Source organism: Maylandia zebra, unplaced genomic scaffold (assembly GCF_041146795.1).
Source record: "Maylandia zebra isolate NMK-2024a unplaced genomic scaffold, Mzebra_GT3a scaffold11, whole genome shotgun sequence".
Classification (NCBI taxonomy): Eukaryota; Metazoa; Chordata; class Actinopteri; order Cichliformes; family Cichlidae; genus Maylandia; species Maylandia zebra.
The window spans coordinates 909,169-932,260 of NW_027490041.1; the positions used below are offsets into that span (position 1 = coordinate 909,169).

Here is a 23,092-nt window from a genome sequence, read left to right on the forward strand (position 1 = left end):
CCAGCCTATAAGAACATGAGCTCTGATCCTTCAGCCCCTCTGACAGGTTTATTATCCTCAAGTTGTTCACTTGTCTCCAACAACCAGGAGTCTAGCTCTGTTTTTTAAAGCAAATACTTGAGCTACCAGACTGCACCTACATCGTTTTCAGATGTTCTTATTTTAAGGTCTGGTTTGTGTCTCATCTTTATTGCAATCCCCCATGTCTCTCTGTTTTTCAAATATAAATCTGTTACCTCGGTGTGGCCAGAACAACATGGTGAACCCAAAATACAGACAAAGGTGAAGGAACTGAACATTACTAGACGTGAAGGCTTTATTTACACACAGGAACTTGACACTTGGAATTTTTTAACATGAACTGTGAACTATGGCGGAAGTCAAGCACTTGAAGCTGTGAGCATGAAGTGGGCTCTGTGGTAGGTTTCCGGAAATGGGTCTTGGTTGATGGTAATCTGAGTCACTGTAACAGAGGTAGAGCAGCATCAGAAAGATCACTGGTGGAGGTTACAGTAAGTGAACGAGGTTATCTTCAATGTCTTATTTGGGGTTTCTGTAGCTCAGGAGGTAAAGCTGGTCTGATCTGACCTACTGATCAGAAGGTTGGTGGTTCGATCCCTGGCTCCTCCAGTCTGCATGTCAAGTATCCTTGGGCAAGATACTAACCCCAACTTGCTCCGATGCATCCATCAGAGTATGAATGTGCGTGAATGTACTTAGAAAGCACTAAGTTCAGATAAAGTGTTTGTGAGAATGGGTGTGATTGGGTGGATGTGGCATGTTGTATAGAGCGCTTTGAGTACTCCGGGAGAGTAGAAAAACGCTATATAAGAATCAGTCCATTTACCATTTACTTGTCAGCAGTCGGAAAGCAACTTGGGGAAGGCAGGTGGTGAGGTCTGGGTGAGTACTTGTTAGCTTTGAATCCAGGCAAAGTGGTCCAGTAAGTCTAAGAGACGAAAGGCATTAATGTGGCTGTGAGTGAATCAAGAAGACCAGCATCCAGGAAAACGTGACTGAACTGCAAGGGTGAGTAGATGATCCGAGGATTAGGAGGTTAGCAGAGTTATTGGGAGTGCTGATGTTATATTCAGCCTAGTAGATTACTGTCAGGTGTGGACAATGGACAGGCTGACCAGGCTTCACCCAAAGGCAGAAACCAGAGTCTAGTGGGAAACCACCGCCGCTCACACAGACCATGACAGCAGCATGACCCCCCCCCCCCCCCCCCCCCCCCCCAAAGCATTCTCTTTCACTTGGCATCATTTACCTCTCCCTTCTCCAATTTCTGATGTGTCCACCTTTGCAATGATAACTGTGATCAGGGTGAACCAAAAAGGTGCCGTGGTGAACAGATACTTCAGTTTGGTGAATGCAGTTTCAGCTTTGGGGGACCAGATGCATGCTGAGACTTGAGTGGTGCAGCTACCTGACTATAGTTGAAAATGAACAGTCTATAAAAATTTGCTATTCCCAAAACCCATTGGAGATGCTTCTTGAATCTACAATGGGTACAAGGGGTAGGCCACTCTGTTAAAGCTTTCACTTTTGCCAGATCCGTCTTCACCTGCCCCCGTGCCAAAATGTAACTGAAAAAAGTTATTGATGAGGAATGGAATTCACACTTTTTTGCTTTGACATAAGGTTTATTCTCCAGCAAACGTTGGAAAAATAGCATGGACATGAGACTGATGTTCCTCGCAGGTTTTGGGAAAAATGAGGATATCATCCAGATACACCAATACAAACCTGTCAAGGAATTCCCGGAGGACATCGTTAACTAATCTTGAAACATTGCGGGAGCATTAGTTAACCCAGGCGGCATGACCAAATACTCGTAGTCCCCCAATGGCATGTTTAAAACAGTCTTCCACTTGTCTCCCTGATTGATCTGGAAAAAGTGGTAAGCGTTGCGGATGTGGGGTTTTGTAAACCCAGTGGCACTGTGAAATGGCCTGAAAGCAGAGCTAATGAGGTAATAGGTACTTATTCTTGATGGTAATATCACTGAGGCCCCTGAAGTAAATGCATGGCCAGAGAGAGCCATCCTTTTTCCCCACAAAAAAGAAGTTCCAACTTGAGATGACAATCGTTGGATTATGCCTGCACCGAGGGATTCCTTAACGTACTTTTCCATAGCCACACACTCAGGTCTAAGCAGGTTATACAGCCAGCTAGAAGGCCGGGTGGAGCCAGAGAGTAGTTCTATGGTGCTGTCCTGTGGTTTGTGAGGTGGCAGTGAAAGCGCTTTACTTTTGCTAAATACTTCCTGAAGATCATGACATTTGGTGGGGACAGAGGAGAGATCTAAAACAGTCTCAGTGTTGGTTGATGGTTCCACAGGTTCCGGTGGACGGGCAGAAACAAGGCAATTTGAATGACAGAACAGACTCTAACTGATTACCCTCTGACCTGACCAGTCTAAGTGGGGGTTATGTAATTCTAGCCAAGGAAAGCCGAGTATGAGTGGTTTGTGAGGTGCATGAAAAGCAAAAAAGGTAAGTGTTTTCTTGTGATTGCCAGGGGTGACAGGCTCTGTGCGCTGAGTTATGTGAGGGGACACTCGGTTATTTAATGACTTAGTGGGAATGGGCGGATTAAGGGGGCATAGAGGGATGTTTAACTGTCTCGCTAACTCAGACTCCATGAGGTTCTAATTGAACAAGAGCCTGAAAGGTCTGGTTAACTAGAACAGAGAGTTGGAGTTGCAATCTGGGTTTTTATGTTTGTGTGAGTATCCTCCACCCTTATCCCTGAACTTTCCAGTGGGCAGACCCTGGTGTGGAATCGAAAACAGACAGGTTCATCACGAGAAGCAAGTTGATCTTTCATGGTTTGATTTAATGACTGAAAAACATACAGCGGACGGTGGTTAGCACTGTTGCCGCACAGCAAGAAGGTCCTGAGCAAAAGTCTTTACAAACTCAACCAGGAAATCATCATGCGAGCAGAAAGAAAGAGGATGAGCAGATAGGTAAGCAAGAGAAACCCGCCAGCGTCCCAGGTTTCCAGAGAAGGTTCAGGTTCTAGGTACCTGAAATGGGATGTAATTCAATTCAATTCAATTTTATTTATATAGCGCCAAATCACAACAGTCACCTCAATGCGCTTTATATTGTACAGTAGATCGTACAGTAATAGATACAGAGAAAAACCCAACAATCATATGACCCCCTATGAGCAAACACTTTGGCGACAGTGGGAAGGAAAAACTCCCTTTTAACAGGAAGAAATGTTTGGTGTCAAAGCACAGATCCATCCAGTCTCTGTATTTCAGCTTATTTCCTTTATACACACATTTAACAGGAACAGTTTCAGACAGCTAGTGTTTACCTGACATTACCTGCGTACCTCACAGTTTGCAGGTAATGGGCATAATAATTACTGAACAGAGACATCCTGCTGTGAACTTTGTTGCTGTGGATCTAAAATGTAAAAATACATCTGAGAAGATTTCTAATCATGATTTTATGAGCCCCCAAAGTTTGATTCTGTTCATCTGGACGTAGCGCTCTCAGCGGGAGAAACATTTTGTCACTCATCAAGATGACTTCTTCAGGCTCAGCTGACTGCAGCTTTCCCCAATCTTATAAAGAGTACATCTGCATAATGACTCAAACCTAATGGTCAAGGAACTGACCTCCCAGCCTTATTGTTCCTTCAGTGGGCTGGTTTCAGTCATTATGCAAATGTACTTTTTATAGGGTTGGAAACCAGAAGTCAGCTGAGACTGACGAAGTCACCTGGATGAGTGACGAAATGTTTCTCCCACTGAAAGCGCTACGTCCAGATGAACAGAATCAACTTTTGGGATTTACTAACCTGGATGATTGAGCATGGATCAAGACGGGTTTTTATGAGGTATACAGTTTCTTATAATTTCTAAACCAGAAGGTTGAGGAGATGGAGCTCATGATAACTGGCTACTGCCCTTCAGCGTGCTTTATGAAATCATCCAATCAAAATAAAGTTGGCCTTTAGGGAGAGCGGGGCTTTAAAGGGGAATGAGCCAAAGCAGCTTTTAGACAGAAAATGAAATGAGAGTCCAGGATGTGATACATTATTTATAACTACATTTACAGTAATCACACATATTAGAATTAATAAAGTGACCAGCAGTACTGTAGTAAGTGTAATACTGCAGTACTCACAGGCCTGTGCCAGCAGACACTGAACTACTGTCACTAAATCAACCTGGTCTTCACTGGTTTCCATTTACATACATTGGAATAATTGTGTTTAATTTGAAATATTTTTCTTCTGTTACACTTAAATTCTTGAACATTTTTTATTTAATTGTGCATTGTAGTGTACTCATTTGTACACATTTGATTACTTAGATTCAACATATAAAGAGATTTTATTTGATAATAAATATTATTGTCTTGTTGTTCTTGTTATTTTTTTCAGGCTGAGCAGCTGTAAGCTGTCAGAGGAAGTCTGTACAGATTTGTTGTCAGTGGTCAGCTCCCAGTCCTGTAGTCTGAGAGAGCTGGACTTGAGTACCGACAGCCTGAAGGCTTCAGCAGTAAAGCTTCTGTCTGCTGCAGTGGAGAGTCCACACGCCAAACTGAATATTCTGAGGTCTGACCGATTTGTATTCTTTTTTCTTTTGTTTGTTTGTTTTGTTTTGTTTTTAACTGAGAAAATAAATCCAGCAATTTAAACAGTAGAGGTAAACTTGATCAATTTACTGTTGTTTCGTACCACATCTGCTCAGCATAAAACAACAAGGATTCTTAAAATATAAGATTAGTTATTGCACCCTGATTACACTTTAACATCAGTCTTTGTTCATGTTTTCATTTTCAGACTCAACGTCTGTGAACTTTTAGCGGAAAACTGTGAAGCTGTGTCCTCAATGCTCAGCTCTCAGTCCTCTACTCTGACAGAGCTGGACCTGAGTATCAAAAATGTGCAGGATTCAGGAGTGAAGATTCTGTCTGCTGGACTACAAAGTTTAAACTGTAAACTAAATACTCTGAGGTCAGATCAATTGACATTTTGTTTTTTTTAAATGAACCAATTAAACATTTTATTCAAGGCTTCCGGTTCCGGCGCTCGTGGGGATGGACACCTAGTACGAGAGCTCTCGACTGAAACTTATTAAAACTGCCCCAAGTAAATTAATACACTATCTAAGTGCAACAGGCCCCCCTCCTTGCAGCTACCACGAGCTCCTTCTATGGGCATGCACACTTCCTGTCACACACACACAGCCCCAACCTTTTTTCCTCCAACACAGAGAGTTTCTCTACTCTTCTCTTTTTTAAAAAAATATAAAACCACACACTCTTTACCCAATCGTCACACACTCATTGCATTAAATCATTTTCACAAACACACGCTTTATTTAATCGGCGCTTTACACAGCCGTTTAAATAATTTCACAGTTTATTTATATACACAGGCCTGTATCTCTCATGACAAACACAAGACACCAGATGCCAGAACTAGTTATTTAACGGTTCCTTAACACTTCAATGGAACCCTTTTGTACCGGTACACCTAGATTTTCGACTAATTTAAAAGCCCTATAGCCCAGGCCACGCCTTGCTGATCAATTAAACGCTACGGGAACGCCCTCCCGAGAGTCGCTCAGATTTCTAGAGACTAAATGAATTTAAAACCGCTTCCCGCAGCTGAGAGAGGAGCTCCACATCTGGCGCTAGTGTCAAACCCACGCCTTTTGCTTTACTTAAAGCTCACAAGCCAGCCACGTTGAATGGTCACGGGTCTCACCCTCCACCCAAACAGCGCAGTAAAAAGTGATGCTTGACCACTTAGTCTTTTCGGGTGCCTGAATTCCCTGCGGAGACCATCCGGGCTACTGGAACGCCGCCAGAAGTAACAGTGCGTCCACTGATTACCCGTCGCTGCCACACGAAGGCGCCTGCGCTCTTCGGAGCCACACGCTCCGGAACTTTTAGTTTATATTTAAAAGCGTCCCTGGGGACCTTCAGTCCCTCAGTTTTTAATTACCTGACGCCCGAAACCTCGTTTCTCCCACCCAAAATATCCGAATTTACCTAACCTTAACCCTGCTTGGCATCTTAACTCCACAAAACACATAAAGCACACAAACCAAGCCAAACTACCACAATGCAACACAGAAAAACAGAAAAAAACCCCAAATAAACAGCAATAACTTTTGTGAGAATTTTATCAAACTGTTACTCCTAATTATCCTAATTAAATAAAATCACTCTGGACAGAACTCAGCAGGAGGCCCCCTGAGTGAACATTCAATTCAATTTTGTTTTACTTCCAATTTAGTACCTTTGGATAAAAAATTCAACAGGTGGTACTGACCTTTTTATGCCGCGGTTCTGTCACTCAGTGGCTCTCCTGTCTGGGTTCCCCCTCCTGGGGCTCAGCTCACTGCGCGTCCTTCTTTCCCTCCAAACCGGGTTTCGAGCACCAAAAATGTAGAAGTTCTTTTTATTTGGAAGGAAAAATAAGCACAGACCAGAGTCCCAGAAGTGTCCGAAAAGTGATTTATTACACACAAGATTGTACAGGTGTGGGAAGAAGCTCTTCCTCGTTTGCACAAAAGACAGAACGTTTTATAGCCATGTATGACGTCAGAAGACCACAGAAGAATTCCCCCATCTTCCCTTTATCTCCTTCTATGGCTAAGAACAACAACATTTTCCAGATGTTTCCACTCCTGCTTTCTGGGAATTTAACCAATAGTGTGTTCATGAGTGTGTATTTTGTGAGAGTGTCCTTATCTGACTCTGCTAGGGCCGTCTGGATCCACAGCTAAGCTGGTGGTTTTACTAACTAATAGAGTATTGTATCTAGACTTCTGTTATAGCAGATTTACTAAATGATAAATGATACATGCTAATATGGATGATAAACTGATGCAGACTAATGAAGTAATAATGAAATAATGACCGTGCTTTATGAATGACATCACAGTGAAAATAAAATAACATGTTTTTCTTGACAACATAAAGAGGAAAAAGGGGTTTAAATGATGTCCAGAAAGAACAAAATAGCTAAGAAGTTAACGTTTGAAAACGTGGAAGATGGCAATGTGCAGCTAACAGAAGGGGCTAACGTTAGCCCCTATGGGGCTAGCCGAGGCCACTCTCCCACTCCTAGCCGCGAGGATTCTGGGACAGAAGATGAGGTTGACCCAGCAAGTTTGACGCTGATACTGAAAGAACTGAGAGGCGTTGGGAAAGAGGTGAAAGAATTTCGAAAAGACACGAAAGCGCAACTGCTGGAAATAAGGGGTGAGTTGGATAAAGCCAATGCGCGGCTTAATGATGTGGAAACCAGGGTTGCAGAACACAAAGATAAGCTCCAGAACACAGACGAGATTTTGTCTGAGATACTAACAATGCAATTCAATGTTATTTATATAGCGCCAAATCACAACAAAAGTCACCTCAAGGCACTTCATAGATACAGAGAAAAACCCAACAATCATATGACCCCCTATGAACAAGCACTTTGGCGACAGTGGGAAGGAAAAACTCCCTTTTAACAGGAAGAAACCTCTGGCAGAACCAGGCTCAGGGAGGGGCGGGGCCATTTGCTGTGATTGGTTGGAGTGAGAGAAGGAAGACAGGATAAAAGACATGCTGTGGAAGAGAGACAGAGGTTAATAACACATATGATTCAATGCAGAGAGGGCTGTTAACACATAGTGAGTGAGAAAGGTGACTGGAAAGGAAAAACTCAATGCATCATGGGAATCCCCGGCAGCCTACGTCTATTGCAGCATAACTAAGGCAGGATTCAGGGTCACCTGGTCCAGCCCTAACTATATGCTTTAGCAAAAAGGAAAGTTTGAAGCTGATCTTCAAAGTAGAGAGGGTGTCTGTCTCCTGAACTCAAACTGGGAGCTGCTTCCACACCCAGTCCAACATAGCCAGGCTTTCTTTGCTGCTTTGACAAAACCTCAAATCCCAGTCAGAGATGATGAGCATCATCACAGTGATGATCATTTCTCTATTAACCCAGGCTTTCTGCTTCAGGATCTGTGCACGCTCAGAAAACAAGGAGACCTTTAAACATCATTTCACTAAATAGATGGACTGAGCTCAGCCTACAGATGAACTGGTGCCAGAGATCATAAAGAACATCAAACAGTCAAATTCAACACTTTTAATGGAAATATGAGATTAATCTTAAAAGTAGAGATAGTGTCTGTCTCCTGAATCCAAACTGGAAGCTGGTTCCACAGAAGAGGGGCCTGAAAACTGAAGGCTCTGCCTCCCATTCTACTTTTAAATACTCTAGGAACAACAAGTAGGCCTGCAGTGTGAGAGCGAAGTGCTCTAATGGGGTGATATGGTACTACAAGGTCATTAAGATAAGATGGGGCCTGATTATTTAAGATCTTGTATGTGAGGAGCAGGATTTTGAATTCAATTCTGGATTTAACAGGAAGCCAATGAAGGGAAGCCAATACAGGAGAAATCTGCTCTCTCTTTCTAGTCCCTGTCAGGACTCTTGCTGCAGCATTTTGGATTAACTGAAGGCTTTTCAGGGAGTTTTTTGGACATCCTGATAATAATGAATTACAATAGTCCAGCCTGGAAGTAATAAATGCATGAACTAGTTTTTCAGCGTCACTCTGAGACAGGATATTTCTAACTTTAGAGATGTTGCGCAAATGGAAGAAAGCATGCAGGAAAAGTTTCAAACAAAACTAACATCACTGGAGGCTTACTCGAGGAGGGAGTCGCTCAGACTGTACAGGGTGCCGGAGGGAGAAGAATCGGGAGCTCCATCTATGGCCCACTTTGTGGAGAAGCTACTCCGGGAGAATCTCGCCATCCCACCATCAACACCGTTACAAATTCAGAGAGCACACAGAGTGTTATCATTACTCCCTCCGGACGGCTCCCAACCCAGATCGATCCTGGTAAAATTCCTGTGCTTCACGGTTAAAGAAGAAGTGCTGAGGCTTGCTTGGCAAAAGAAAGGTTTTATGTTGAATTCCAGCAAGAAATCAACCTCGACCACGATTACCCCCCTGAGATCATGGCTTTGAGGAAGGAGTATGCAGAGGCACGAAAGGTCCTAAAAGAGAAGAATGTACGGTTTAGGACCCTCTACTCAGCGCGCCTTAAGGTTTTTTTCAAAGAAGGAGCGAAAACCTACAACACGGTGGAGGAGGCAACGGCTGACCTGGCGAGTCGGGGCCTGCCGGTAAAGGTGATTACACCACCGGCAACCCCCAGAGAAAAACTACAAAGATGCCCGCTGTGGCGGGGAGTTGGTGGTCCGCGTCCGCGTCAGATCCGAGGAGCTGCGGGATATAGAGAGAAGCTGCAAGTATACAGACGTGAAGAGAACGAATTTAATGTTATGTATTAGCTATGGACAACATGGTGAAATATGGTTACTGTCGAGCTAAAATGGGTGGGGCTTCTCGTGCTGTGAGTGACGTCGCAGTGGAAAGCCCCCTAACTCAGGGAGTAATAAGGGGTTTCCCTTCAAGTTGTGAGGGTGTCAGTGGAAGTGCTCCACTGTCAGAAGCCAGCTTAGGAGCTTTCAAGCTCCAGTTATGTTCAAATGTTTTCAGTTCATTCCTAACTTTTTTCACTTGTTACTGTTTTAAGAGGGGGTTGCCTGCTGCTATTGAGTTTATGCGCTGTGGTAACTTAATATATCTTTATGGGAAGTGAGTCAGTGAAAGTAATCTCTTTTAATGTTAACGGGGTTCTGAACGTGATTAAGATGAATAAGATACTGTCCAAACTAAGGAAGGAGAAGGCCCAGATTGCATTACTTCAGGAGACACACATGAACCAAGTAGATCACTTGAGATTGAAAAGAAAGGGTTTTAAATATGTATTCTCCTCTTCCGTTAAGTCCAAACACAAGAGGGGTGTGGCTACACTTATCTCTGGTACACTTAACTATGAACATATCTAAGAACTCTGTGACGAGGAAGGCAGATTGGTTAGAATAACAGAATGGATAGAGGGGTCTGAAATCACAATTTTAAATGTTTATGCTCCCCCCGGGAGCGATTGGCTATTCTATAGGAATAGGTTTGATTTATTGGTGGATTCTCAGGGGATAGTTGTCTGTGGGGGGGGTTTAACTTTAGACTTGACCCTAAACTAGACTCCTCCTCCCCAACCAACCAGGTAACAGCACTTACTAGAAAAGTCAATTCCTATATGCTAGAGATGGGGATAATAGATGTATGGAGGGACCGCTACGCATCTACCAGAAATTTCACTCATTACTCTGGTTCCTTTAAAGTGTATGCAAGGCTGGACTACTTTTTTATGTTTAAAGTTGATAGGTTTAGGGTCAAAGACTGTGACATATTAACAAGAGATCTATCTGACCACAGTCCTATCTCTCTATCTTTGCAGGTGGCTAGGAAAAAATGTACCACACTGTGGAAATTGTTATCGCACCTTAATGATCCTGCCATAGTTTCCAAATTAAAGGTAGACATTAAAGAATTTCTAGATGTTAATGACACAGGAGAGGTATCTCCAGCTATTCTTTGGGATACGCTCAAAGCGGTAATGAGAGGTACATTAATTTCTATCGCCTCCCACTTAAAGAGAATCAAAGGGCAAAAATTAGCAGAACTACAGGCAAATTTAAAGTTGAAAGAATAGGAAGACATAAACACCGCAAATCCTACTGTGAAGCAGGATATCATGAAAATACAGGATGAAATTAATGATATTTACACCCAGGAGGCCCAAAATAACTTAATTTTTTTGAGGCAAAAATACTATGAGACAGGAGGGAAATCTGCAAAATATCTGGCACATAAATAACGCAAACAACTAGAGGAAAGTACGATATACCAAATCAAGGACCCCAAGACTAATATTCTGGAATCAAAATTAGAAGACATTCAGAAATGTTTTGAGACCTTCTTTAGGGAGCTGTACTCACAGCCCAATGCTACGGAGGAGAATTGTACTGATGCCTTTCTTAGCTCTCTAGAATTACCTTCACTCCCGTCTCTCAAAAATGAGCTTCTAACACATCCCATTTTAGTGGAAGAAATTAATGCTTTTTCCAGATTAAAACCAGGTAAGGCAGTTGGGCCGGACGGGTTCAGTTCTCAGTGGTATCGCACCCTGAGGGCAGATCTAGTCCCCACATTGCTGAAGTCATTTAACTACATCCTACAGGAGGGAGAAATCCCACCCTCCTGGAGGGAGGCAACTATTTCAATTATCCCAAAAGAGGGGAAAGATAAACGAGAATGTGGAAACTATCGACCAATCAGTGTCCTTAACTTGGATTACAAACTATTTACTTCTATTCTTGCTCGTAGGCTGGAGAAGTTTTTACCTGACCTCATCGATTTAGATCAGACTGGTTTCATTCACTATAGACAAACAACTGACAACATTAGGAGAATATTACACATCTCTACTCAAATTTACAGTAAATCGGGATAATGAGAAAATTAAGTACCTGGGAATATATTTGACTGCGGACCTCTCGCTGCTCTTTCAGGCAAACTACGAGCCAATATCTGCAAGTATAAAAGCTGATTTGCACAGATGGAATCTGGTCCCCTTTATGCGTCTCAGCTCCCGGGTAACCGCAATCAAGATGGACACGCTCCCCAGACTGCTTTATCTTTTTAGAAACTTGCCAATAGAAGTGAGCGATTACCAATTTATTGAGTGGGACAAATGGATCTCCAGATTTATCTGGCAGGGCCGAAAGCCAAGGATTAAATATGCTACCCTCCAGCTCCCCAAGGAAAAGGGAGGACTGGGTCTCCCCTGCCTCAGGAATTACTATTATGTCGCTCAAATAACCCCCCTCTTATATTGGTGTAACAAAACATACACGGCTAGGTGGAAGGAACTGGAGTCCAGCCTGTTGGACCGATTCCCCCTACAAGCTGTAATGGCAGATAAGGGTCTAATGTGCCGGCTGGAAAAGCTGGGGAACCCCTGGTTAACCCACACCCTCCAAGTTTGGCAGAAGGTAATCAACATCTGTGGGATACACAAAATGCTAAAAATCTTCAGGTGGGTTGCTTTCGACTCGGATTTTATTCCAAACAGACACAACTCTAACTTTGAAGCATGGATATCCTATGGCCTTACGACATTCCTCTCTCTTACTCATAGAAATATTGTGCTCAGATTTGAGGCCTTACGGGACGATCACAACCTGACAAAATACAACTTTCATAGAAACTTACAGCTGAGATCATATATTGATCATGAATGCAAACTGTCCGACTTCAATGATGCTGAGTCGCATTTTTTCCTCATCCTGAAAAATGCCACAACCATGACCCCTACTAAATCTATTTCTAAACTATACAAAGCCCTCTCTAGTGCCAGCAAGGATAATACTTTATACACTAAGGATAAATGGGAAAGGGAATCAGGGATTGCTATTTCTGTGGGGGAGTGGGAAAATGTTTTGTACTGCCAGTGGTCCACGTCCAGTTCTATGAGCTGGAAGGAACATGGCTGGAAGAATATTATTAGGTACTTCAAGACTCCATATCAGGAGAGGTACAAAGGGGCTTATATGCAATGCTGGAGACAATGCGGCTCGACTGTTGCTAACCATTTTCATGTCTTTTGGGACTGTCCCAAGTTAAAAAACGTTCAGGTCTCCTTAAGTGCAGTCTTTAACGTTCAAATACCTTTAGATTTTAAGGTTTTATACATGGGTTTGGTCCCCTTTCTGGAATGTACGAGTGAGATTAAGTTGGTGCAATTACTCTTGGTGGCAAGTAAAAAAACAATTACTAGAAGATGGTTAAGCCCAGTCCAGCCTACCCTAGACGACTGGTTTGGGATCATTTTAGAGATATTTAGGATGGAAAAACTTTCATATCTGTTAAGAAATCAAAAAGCCAAATTCTACCAAATTTGGAACAATTGGATCCAATTCATCACCCCCACGAGGGCTGACTTCACTTGATCTCACTATTACTTGGTTGTTTTTTGTTTGTTTGTTTTTTACATTTACTTCTATTACTATTGCTTGTTTATTTACTTATTTCTTCACAATGATTGCAGCATGGGCACCCCTCCCAGTTTGTGTTTATAGTTCCATGTAATGTGTTCTATATATCTCCTTTGGGAGAGCATGCGAGCAACTGTCCTAGTAATAGCTAGTGGAGGTTAATATGCACCCGCTGATCACTTTGTTTATCATTTGCTCTCCTGGACTTAATCTAAAACCTGGAAGGACTTTGTTCCCATGTTATTCATATACTGCTATGCAGATGGTTTTTTCTTGTCCAATCCAAATAAAGATATAATTAAAAAAAACATTTTATTCAAGTTCATCCATATGATGTTGTATCTTAGTATGTTAAGGTTTCATCAAAAATAAAAAGATGGCATGTAATATAATAACAAACTTTACATAAGTATTATAGATTATCTTTTGTTTTTCAGACTGGGTGGCTGTAACCTGTCAGAGAGAAGCTGTGAAGCTCTGTGCTCAGTCCTCAGCTCCCAGTCCTCCAGTCTGAGAGAGCTGGACCTGAGTAACTCTGACCTGCAGGATTCAGGAGTGAAGCTTCTGTCTGCTGGACTAAAGAGTTCACAGTGTGCAGTGGAAACTCTCAGGTCAGGATTCAAACGTTAACACATATGATCATTTAAAATGTGAATTATATTATTGATTGACTTATCTATAGAGCTTTTAGCTAAACTTATATTTATATTTGAGTGGATTATTAGACTGAATTACTGTGTAAAATTTGTCACAGTCATACGATTTTGTTTATTTATTTATTTTTTTAATTCATGTACTGGCCATTTTACATAAATTTGGCTAATCTTCTACAATATATACATTTGATTTCGTTAGGAACAAAATGTTCAAATTACATATTTTGCTGGATATTGGGTATTAATGAAATTATTATGTCTTTAATGACACCACATTTCCATATGTAGGAGGTTACTGGTGGTATTGTTTCAGTGTCTGAGTTTTCCTTGCAAAGAAACATCTGGAATTTAACAATACATATTTTAAAGCTGTTTTCTCCAAAGGGATTTGTATTAGTGATGGTAAATTTGATTCTTTGTACCGAATCGAGTTTAAATGAGTCACTCACCAAAATGAATCGGGTTTTTTAAGTCATTTGAGTCTCTGAGTCAGTTGCCCAGAGAGTGCCAAAAATGTACTTTTTCTCTCAAACTTAATTTGTTTTTATTTTCATGTAAATCCTACTGCTACGATGAGTGACTGAAAAATAAAAACAACTATTTTATAGAGCAAAAAAGAATAAGATTTCTAAATTGGACATTTATTTTTGTTTATGTTATTAGTATTTCCTCTTTATCATCTTTGCACAAAAACAAAGTGTAGACTGAATGTTATATTGCATCAGTCAGACTATCAGGCTTCATCTCAGATGAAGGAGTGACTCTTCCGTGGTAACAAACTGTGAGTTTCAGCAGCTGAGAGGCAGGAGGGAAGGGTGAGTGAGTGGTCTTGATGCATTCTCAGTCTAGACTAGACTAGAAAGAGGGGCGCTGCTCTTGTGGCGACCAGCAGGTTGTCTCTCTCTGTCAGTGTCAGTGTTTTAACTTATTTTATTTCATTCTTTTATTCCTTTATATATATATTTTTTTTGCCTGAGGAAATTCTATAGCATCGGCTTGTGCTTTGTGGAACTTCTTTTAACGAAGATGGGTTTTTTATTTCGCATGATTTTATTGGCAATCCTGACGGTTGTTTGGAGTCATTCCTTTACCATCAATAATCCTGGCTAATGTGCAGTCTCTGAGGAGTCAATTGGATGAACTGCATTTGAATGTCGCACACTTGCGTGGCTACAGGGATACATGTCTAATGGCATTCACAGAGACTTGGCTCAAGGACTCTGACCCTGATTGTTCTCTGGAACTAAATGGCTTCGGGTTTCCCATACGTTTGGATCGAGACCCCGGAGCTACCCAGAAATCTCAAGGAGGAGTGTGTTTGTATATAAATCAGAAATGGTGTAAAAATGTGACCGTTCGTAGACAAGTGTGTCTGCCTGACATTGAGCTCCTCTCTGTGTCTTTGAGGCCGTTTTATCTGCCGAGGGAATTCCCACAGATCAACGTCACCATTGTTTACATCCACCCTAAAGCGAATCCTAAGAATGCGACTGACACCATCTCCATTTTTTTCCTAATAACAAACCATGGTCTTCAAAAGGTCTTATGAGGCTGATTCATGAAAGGAAAAAAGCTTTTATTGAAGGGAATATCTTGAAAGTTAGAGAAATTAGGAAGGAGATCAGATCAGAAATTTAAAAAGCCAAAGTAAAATACAAGGATAAGGTAGAGGCGGAGATGGGTAGCAATAACTTAAGGGTGGCCTGGGCAGGCATGAAACACATGACTGGTCACTGTTACAGTGACTGTAATAAGATAAGTCTTCCTGGTTTTAGTTCAGACTCTCAGTTAGCAAGTAGAGAAGCTTATAGACCCTCTACAATTTGCATACAGGCCTCGTAGACGTGTTGATGATGCAGTGGTCACTCTGTTGAACTTCCTTTATCGCCATCTTGATGGCGCCAAAGCTCATGCTCAGCTCTTATTTATTGATTTTTCTTCAGCTTTTAATACTATCCAGCCACATCTTTTAGCTGATAAACTTCTTAACCAGTTTACACTTGATCTTAATCTCGTTGGTTGGGTTTTAAACTTTTTAACTGACAGATCTCAGTGTGTGAGAGTGAACGGCTGTTTTTCCAAACAGCTGAACTCTTCCACTGGCTCACCGCAAGGTTGTTGTCTCTCTCCTCTACTGTATATTTTGTACACTAATGACTGTCGCAGTACACAGGCCAACAGGCATTTCATTAAATACGCAGATGACACAGTCATTGTAAGCCTCCTTCATGGTGAAGAGGATTCCCATGGGCCTGTTGTGGATGAGTTTGTTTCGTGGTGTGATCAGTCCTTCTTAATGATCAGCACCTTGAAAACCAAGGACATGGTTATTGACTTCAGGGAGACATCCCCTCATCCTGCGCTAACAGTGGTAAATGTGCAGCCATTGAACTGGTGGACAGTTATAAGTATTTGGGGGTTGTTCTTGATAAAGCTCTGTGCTTTGAGTCACATCTTGCTGCTACAGTGAAAAAGGTTCAACAAAGACTTTTTAAGGAGGTTGAGAGGTTTCAATGTTTCATCTGCAATGATGACTCGTTTTTTATAAAAGTTTTATTGAATCTGTTTTAACTTTCTGTATCATTGCTTGGTACGGTAATATGTCTCTGAATAATAAGACCAGACTTAACAACCTGGTTAAAGTGGCTGGTAAGATTTCAGGGAGGTCTCAGGTCCAGCTTGTGGACTTTTATAACAGGCATGTGCTGAGGAAGGCGACCTCTGTCATGTTGTGTTCAGATCATCCTCTCTTTAATGATTTTCAACTGCTTCCATCAGGTCGTCGTTATAAAGTGCCTGCAGTGAAGACAAAGAGACATAGATTGTCTTTTGTACCTACTGCTATTATCATAGTTAATAACACTGAACCATATGTGTTGTTGCCATTGCACATTGTACTTTTTTGATGAAAAATCTAGGTTGTTTTCTCAGGCTTATATTATATTATATTATTTTGGAGTGTGTATGTGATGTGTTGGTTGCCTGTTTGTTTGTTTGTACGGACATACTGCAAATCAATTTCCCATTAGGGACAATAAAGTTACCAATAACCAATAATCATCCAGGTAAGTAAATCTCCAAAAGTTGATTCTGTTCATCTGGACGTAGCGTTTTGTGGGAGAAATGTTTCATCATCATCCAGGTGACTTCTTCAATCTCGGCTGACTGCAGGTTTCAATCTTATAAACAGTACATTTGCATAATGACTGAAACCAGCCCACTGAAGGAACAATGGGCTGGGAGGTCAGTTCCTTAATCATAATTATGCAAATTCTCATGACCATTGATCAAAGCCCACTGATCAAAGCCCACTGATCAAAGCCCACTGATCAAAGCCCACTGATCAAAGCCCACTGATCAATAGCCATGAGAACCATTCACAGAGAGTTGGGGAATGGCTGCAATCACAGCATTTTAATCATTATTTTAAAGGCTGTAGATTGGAGCCATTGCTCTAACAGTGTACAAATGTAACAGGGCTTGGTGCTGATGCTAACAGTGCTAGCTGCTTCAGCCTTTATTTACACATTATAAGCACATTTCGCTTATTTTAAACAGTATATAAAACAGCTAGTACTGCTGGGACGTTATATTTTCACAAGCTAACATGAGCCAATCAGTGAGATGTCTAGCCATGACAGTTGTATGTTGCTGTGAGAAGAGTCGGGCTACATACAGTGATGATAGTGTTAGCCATGTTAGCATTTAGCTTCTATGTTTTTATAGTTTACACTTCTTGTTTATTGCTAGCTGCTCTGTTTAGTTGCTTTAGGGTTTCTTAGTTTACTTTTCCTGCATTATTTTGGTAGTTATCGTGCTTGGTGTCATAAGTTCAGTTTGACTTCCTCCCCTGACATTGTCTACATTAGTTTCAGCTGTGGAAGGATTTATTGAGTGTTTTCTATTTCTTCCATTTGAACAATAGTGGTGCACTCTATGCTTGTAGCTGCTGTGTGCTACGTTCTTCTGTCAAACAAGATGGCGCCTGTGTTTGGCTTTGCCGCCGCTGCAGCTTGCTGGAGGCAACAATGTAGTTTTTCACTGTCGTCAATCATTTTTTGTAATGTCATTTTTGCTCTTTTGAGTTCTGACTTAATTTCTGCTGCTTTAAATTATGATTGGGAGATACTGTTAACCCTTTAAGGCCGGTCAGAGTGGGAACGCTCAGTTTTGCGTAACTATTTTTAAATGCCTGTAGATCGGCAACCACACAAGCTAGTGCAATAATTTTTATTTTTGCATGTGAAACCGGAGTTGTACTTACATCTTATGTATCCAGCTTATCCTAGGTCACCGTTTCCTTCCACACATAGCTTTGCAAAAGTTGCATGAAAAGCACTTGCAGCAACAAAAAAGTAATATTCCAGAAACACGCTTTGCCAATCCGATCAGATGTTCATAGCACTTCCTACGTTGGAATAGATGTCAGCCCAAACTATCGTATGTCCGCCATTACCTGCCCGAAACCTGAAGTGACGTCGTTTTTGCGAAAATTCTAGTTGTTTGTTTGTTTGTTTTTTTTACCTTGAAGCCTACACTGGTGTTTTTAAAAGTCATGTTTGAGTTTACCCTTTCAGTATAGTTTCTGGGAGGCTTAGAACTCAAATTACACAGTTGGAAATAGTTTATTTTGATGCACTGAAGTTTTTCTTGCAAATTCACATGGTAGTATTTATTTTAGTTTTTCATGCAGTATATACAATTTGGTGTATCTCAAAAATACAACTATGGATACACTCAAATTACATTTCCTGTGGTTGGAAACTATTTTGTGCAACTTTTTTAGTTCTTCCGTTTTGAGGGATAAACCTCTTAAATTTCTCTAACTACAAATATATGTAAAAATACAAAACAAAACAATTTTCAATTTGTTCTAGTTTATTGCACTTTTTGCTGTATATGTATATATGTATATGTAGTTACTATGGACTGAATGCATACATATTATTAAAATTTGGCCTATAACGGTTGTATTGATGTATAGCAACTTGAACTGCTCCCCAAAATGGCACTACAGCAGTGGTTCCCAAACTTTTTTTGCTGGGCCCCCCTTTGTTTTACACGAAAAACGTTCGCCTCCCCCCCGGCGCGTGAACAGCACGCACACGCACTAACACATCCTCCAACCACACACGCCCATATTTTGCTCCATTGCGGTTTATTTCACACCTCAAACATTTAGTAAACAATTAAGCAAATACAAGTAATCTGCAATAAATTACAGGTAGTAAGAAAATAAACTACTAAATCTTTTACGCTACGTCCGCACCTACACTGGTATTTTTGAAAACGCAGCTGTTTCATCCAAACAGCGTTTCAAATCACCAAAAACTGAGATTTTTTTAAAACTCCTTTTTTGCGGACGAGGAATACAGAGTTCATCTGGCAACGTCAAAGGTTGCGCCTTTTTTCACGTCACGTTATTGTTTATGTGAGATGAATTGCAGAATGGCAGACAGAGACAAAATACTGTTACTCTGAGTATCTGCAGGTTTCACACGCAGTTACTGTCCCTCCATTTACAAAGGCGTCACGGGTAGTTGTTTTTTCTTCTTCTGTAATAATATTCAACATTGCTGTCAATACATTTTCAAAAAATGCCTCTCTGTGCAAAATGGGTTCTGATGTTATTTGTATCCCGCTGTAACTTTACTCTATAAAGAGCAAACATCTCCAAAATGTCAGGAGTAGTTAGTCACTACAACAAGTGTTTGTGAACTAAAAATTAAGAATGTGGGATCCTGTTTGTCCATGATTGGAAGAGCCCAGCGCTGCTCCCGACGCAGGGACCTACCTCAGCACCTGTGCAGGTGAAGCCAAAGGGCAGATTTGCTTCACCATATTTTCTAGTCTTTGGCTTAGAATGAAGTTGGTTTGGAAACATATTCAGCGATGCTTCATCTCCTGCTTTGCGTTTCTGTGGGCGCCGTGCTAGCAGTGTTCAAGCGTTTTGTTCCCCTCCCTTTTCATACCGCGCCCCCCCTGCCATGGCTCTGCACCCCCCCTAGGGGGCGGGTACCACAGTTTGGGAAGGTCTGCACTACAGCATGTAAAAATCTAAAGATAAGCTCTGGCAGACTTGGTTCTATGGTAGGTCTTAAAGGGTTTAACATCAAAGATTCAGTGGAGAGCTACTGTAACAGCTGAACAGAAAAACTCTTCCTCCCCTGGTGTGCTACTCTTCACAACCCGCAGGACTTTCACCCTCAAGAGATGGAAAAGGGGAACGAGGGCCGACGTCCAGGTGAAACTGAGAAGCTACCAGAGGCTAGCTTCTTGGCTGTGGGGAGAATCCTGGTGCCTGCGTCCACTTCCTCTCCTGACATTTAGTTAATATGTTACGCCGGTGACTGGGACCTGGGCTCTGTGGCTCAGAAGCAGTTTTTCTCACGGTGTGTCCGTCAAACGTTCACTGTTTTTATTGATAACAGCTATGTCTGCTCATCGATCATTGCTTCCCCCAGCTCTGGAGTCGCTGCCCTGCCCAGCAGGTCCACAGGTCTGCATTGTCTTTATTTCAAGTGCCGCTGCAGTCAGCTGTTGATTTTGCAGATCGACCGTCATCAACTCGGTTGGCCCCGCTTAACGTTCGCTCCATAACAAACAAATCATTTATTCTAAGCGATCTCTTTATTAAAGAGTCTCTAGATTTCATGTGTCTGACTGAGACGTGGCAGCAAAATAAGAATTATGTCCAATGTTCCCTCTAATGTTTCATGTGTCTGAGCGAACACACAAACTCCCTGAGCGGTCCCTTGGATCACTGGATCACGTTGTCATTAACGTGGCTTCACTCTACATCAACCAAAACACCGGTGTCGGCACATGAGGACGCTGTCATAGCCCGTCAGCGACGTTGATTAGCTGCGTATATACGAATGTGAATCATTGGCTGGACTATGGGATAAGGCGGCATCGTTCTAAATACTGGAGCAGCCAGTCACTGACTAACACTGCAAAGCAGAATTGTTAACGTATTTATTTTAATTTCAATTCAGGTTAGTATTTAGTATTTAGTATTTATTTATTTATTGTCATTGTCAAGAACAATGAAATTGCGTTTGGGGCTTCCATACAACCCAAAAAAAAAGAAAATAATAAATACCCCTTAAAACCCAAGTGTACATATTTAACCCAGTGTGACTCCAATGCAATAAGACAATCCTTAGCAACAACATGAGAACATGACAAGTAATGTTCGTAGAAAATCAGACAAAGACCTGAGAAACATGACAAAGTACAACAATGCAACCCATTCAATATTATTGTACTGTGAGATATGATATCAGATATGATAGTTATCTATTTAAGAAGGAGGGGGGGCAGGAGGGGGAAGAGAATAAAGATATGATGCACCAATGCAGACCAGTTCATTGCTATTAAGAAGTTGGATATGGTTATTGTCCGTGAGAGGGGGGCAGAGAGTTCAGGAGCCTCACAGCCTGTTAGATATCTTTTTGTGCGCAATGCAGATACTCTGTGTGCAGAGAGCGTGTCAGCGGATTGCGCCCGTGCGCAGCTTAGAGGGAACATTGATTATGTCCACTTGAATGAAATCTGCCCGGCTGGCTGCTCCGTCATCTGAACTCCGCGTCTTTTAGGACGTGGTGGAGGACTCGCTGTTGTTTACCAGGACAGATTCACATGCAGTCTGATGACCTCGGACTCCTTTTCTGCATTTGAATCACAGATGATGGTCAGTTCTCTAAAAACCAGTTATTGTATTTTATTCTACCTGATGGGGTCTTTCTAACTGAATTTAATGACCTTCTGACATCCATCATTTCATTGGAGAAGGTTGGGAGATTTGAGCCGTCATATTGATGAAGCATCCTGTAACACTGCTGCTGAGCTCATCACTGTCACTGAGTCTTTTAACTTTAGGCAGCATGTTTCTGGCCCCACACATACAAAGGGTCACACACTGGATCTTGTTTTCTCCCTGGGTTTAAATATACATGATGTATGTGTGGAGGATGTCCATGTGAGTGACCATAGCTGCATATTTTTTAACTTGTTATTTTACTTGGATCCTTCATCTCCTAAACTGATGATCCAAAGGCGGATTATAAACCAAGATGCTGCTGGAAGGTTCTCTGCCATGTTTGACCCTCGCATGGCTCGTAGTGACCTCGACTCACGTATTTTATCCTTTAATGATCAATGCAAGTTGTTGGAAAGCCCACTGATAACATGTTTACATGGCTAAAATGTTATGGCTCATTCATTGATAGTATTTTCGCCATAGAAATTGTTATGTCCTATATTGTTGAACCCACCATGTCTATGCTGATGGTCTTTGAACGCACCACATACGTACTCGAGGCCATGCAGCGGCTGCTAGTCTGTGTTCTCAGTATTTTTATGTGTCAGTTCCAGTTTTAGAGCTCTAAAGTGCAGCTATCGTGTTAGGAATATGTTAGGAATAGACAGGAACACTGAGCACACTGAGGTCAAATCTTTATTTAGGGCGACCGTGGCTCAGGGGGTTGGGAATCGCATCTGTAACCGGAAGGTCACCGGTTCGATCCCTGGGCTCTCTGTCCTGGTCGTTGTGTCCTTGGGCTTTACCCTACTTGCCTACTGGTGTTGGCCAGAGGGGCCGATGGCGCGATATGGCAGCCTCGCTTCTGTCAGTCTGCCCCAGGGCAGCTGTGGCTACAACCGTAGCTGCCTCCACCAGTGTATGAATGTGAGAGTGACTGAATAGTGGCATTGTAAAGCGCTTTGGGTGCCTTGAAAAGCGCTATATAAATCCAATCCATTATTATTATTATTATTTTACCACTCGCTGCATTCTTGATGTTCATGTTCTTCTCTTTCCCCTCACCCTGCAACCAGTCATGGTAGATGCTCCTCCTGGAGCCTGTTTTCACTGGGAGGATCTTTGTGTCAAAGGGAGTTCTTCTTCCCACCATCACCAAGTGCTGCTCACAGTGGAGGCGGTTACCTTACACTGTTAAACAGCTTCAGATGACTGTTGTTGTCTGTTAGGTATTGTCACTTATAAATAAAGTTACATTGAATGGATGTATGGATGGATAGATGTTATTGTGACAAAGAGAAAACGATTGTTGACAGATTGATTGTTGTTTTGTGTGTCTGCAGTCTGTCAGGCTGTCTGATCACAGAGGAAGGCTGTACTTCTCTGGCCTCAGCTCTGAGCTCCAACCCCTCCCATCTGAGACAGCTGGACCTGAGCTACAATCATCCAGGTGACTCAGGAATGAAGCTGCTGTCGGCTGGACTGAAGGATCCAGGCTGGAGACTGGACACTCTCAGGTATGGAGAGAATGTCTGATAGAGGAGGAAGAGCTGGAAACATTTCCCGTGTCTTTCACTCACTTCCTGTTTGTTTCCTGCAGATGAGACATGAACAATCACACATGCAGGAATATTTTCAGGGACAGACACACTAGTCTAGCTGGATAGTTCATGGATATTTATGTAGGGGTCTCCAAGGAGTCTGGTTGCAGGAACAT

At 41.9% G+C, this 23,092-nt stretch overlaps 2 protein-coding genes across 3 annotated transcripts in view; both read left to right on the top strand.

Moving 5' to 3' along the window:
* LOC112433918 (protein NLRC3-like) overlaps positions 1–23,092 on the top strand; it is a 255,062-nt gene that overhangs the window by 99,594 nt on the left and 132,376 nt on the right. The gene's annotated exons all lie outside the window — the stretch shown is intronic.
* LOC143416044 (uncharacterized) lies at positions 371–23,092 on the top strand. The gene is made up of 5 exons (XM_076881407.1): positions 371–396; positions 4,411–4,584; positions 4,813–4,986; positions 13,392–13,565; positions 22,719–23,092. The coding sequence occupies exons 1-5, from the start codon at positions 371–373 to the stop codon at positions 22,909–22,911; spliced, it is 741 nt and encodes a 246-aa protein (XP_076737522.1). The 3' UTR covers positions 22,912–23,092.

Excerpts from the sequence above, each read along its gene's own strand:
- LOC143416044 (XM_076881407.1), top strand. The coding sequence starts at position 371 with ATGGCGGAAGTCAAGCACTTGAAGCT. Across the intron at positions 4,585-4,812 it reads GCCAAACTGAATATTCTGAG|ACTCAACGTCTGTGAACTTT; the intron begins GTCTGACCGATT and ends TTTCATTTTCAG. Across the intron at positions 4,987-13,391 it reads TGTAAACTAAATACTCTGAG|ACTGGGTGGCTGTAACCTGT; the intron begins GTCAGATCAATT and ends TTTGTTTTTCAG.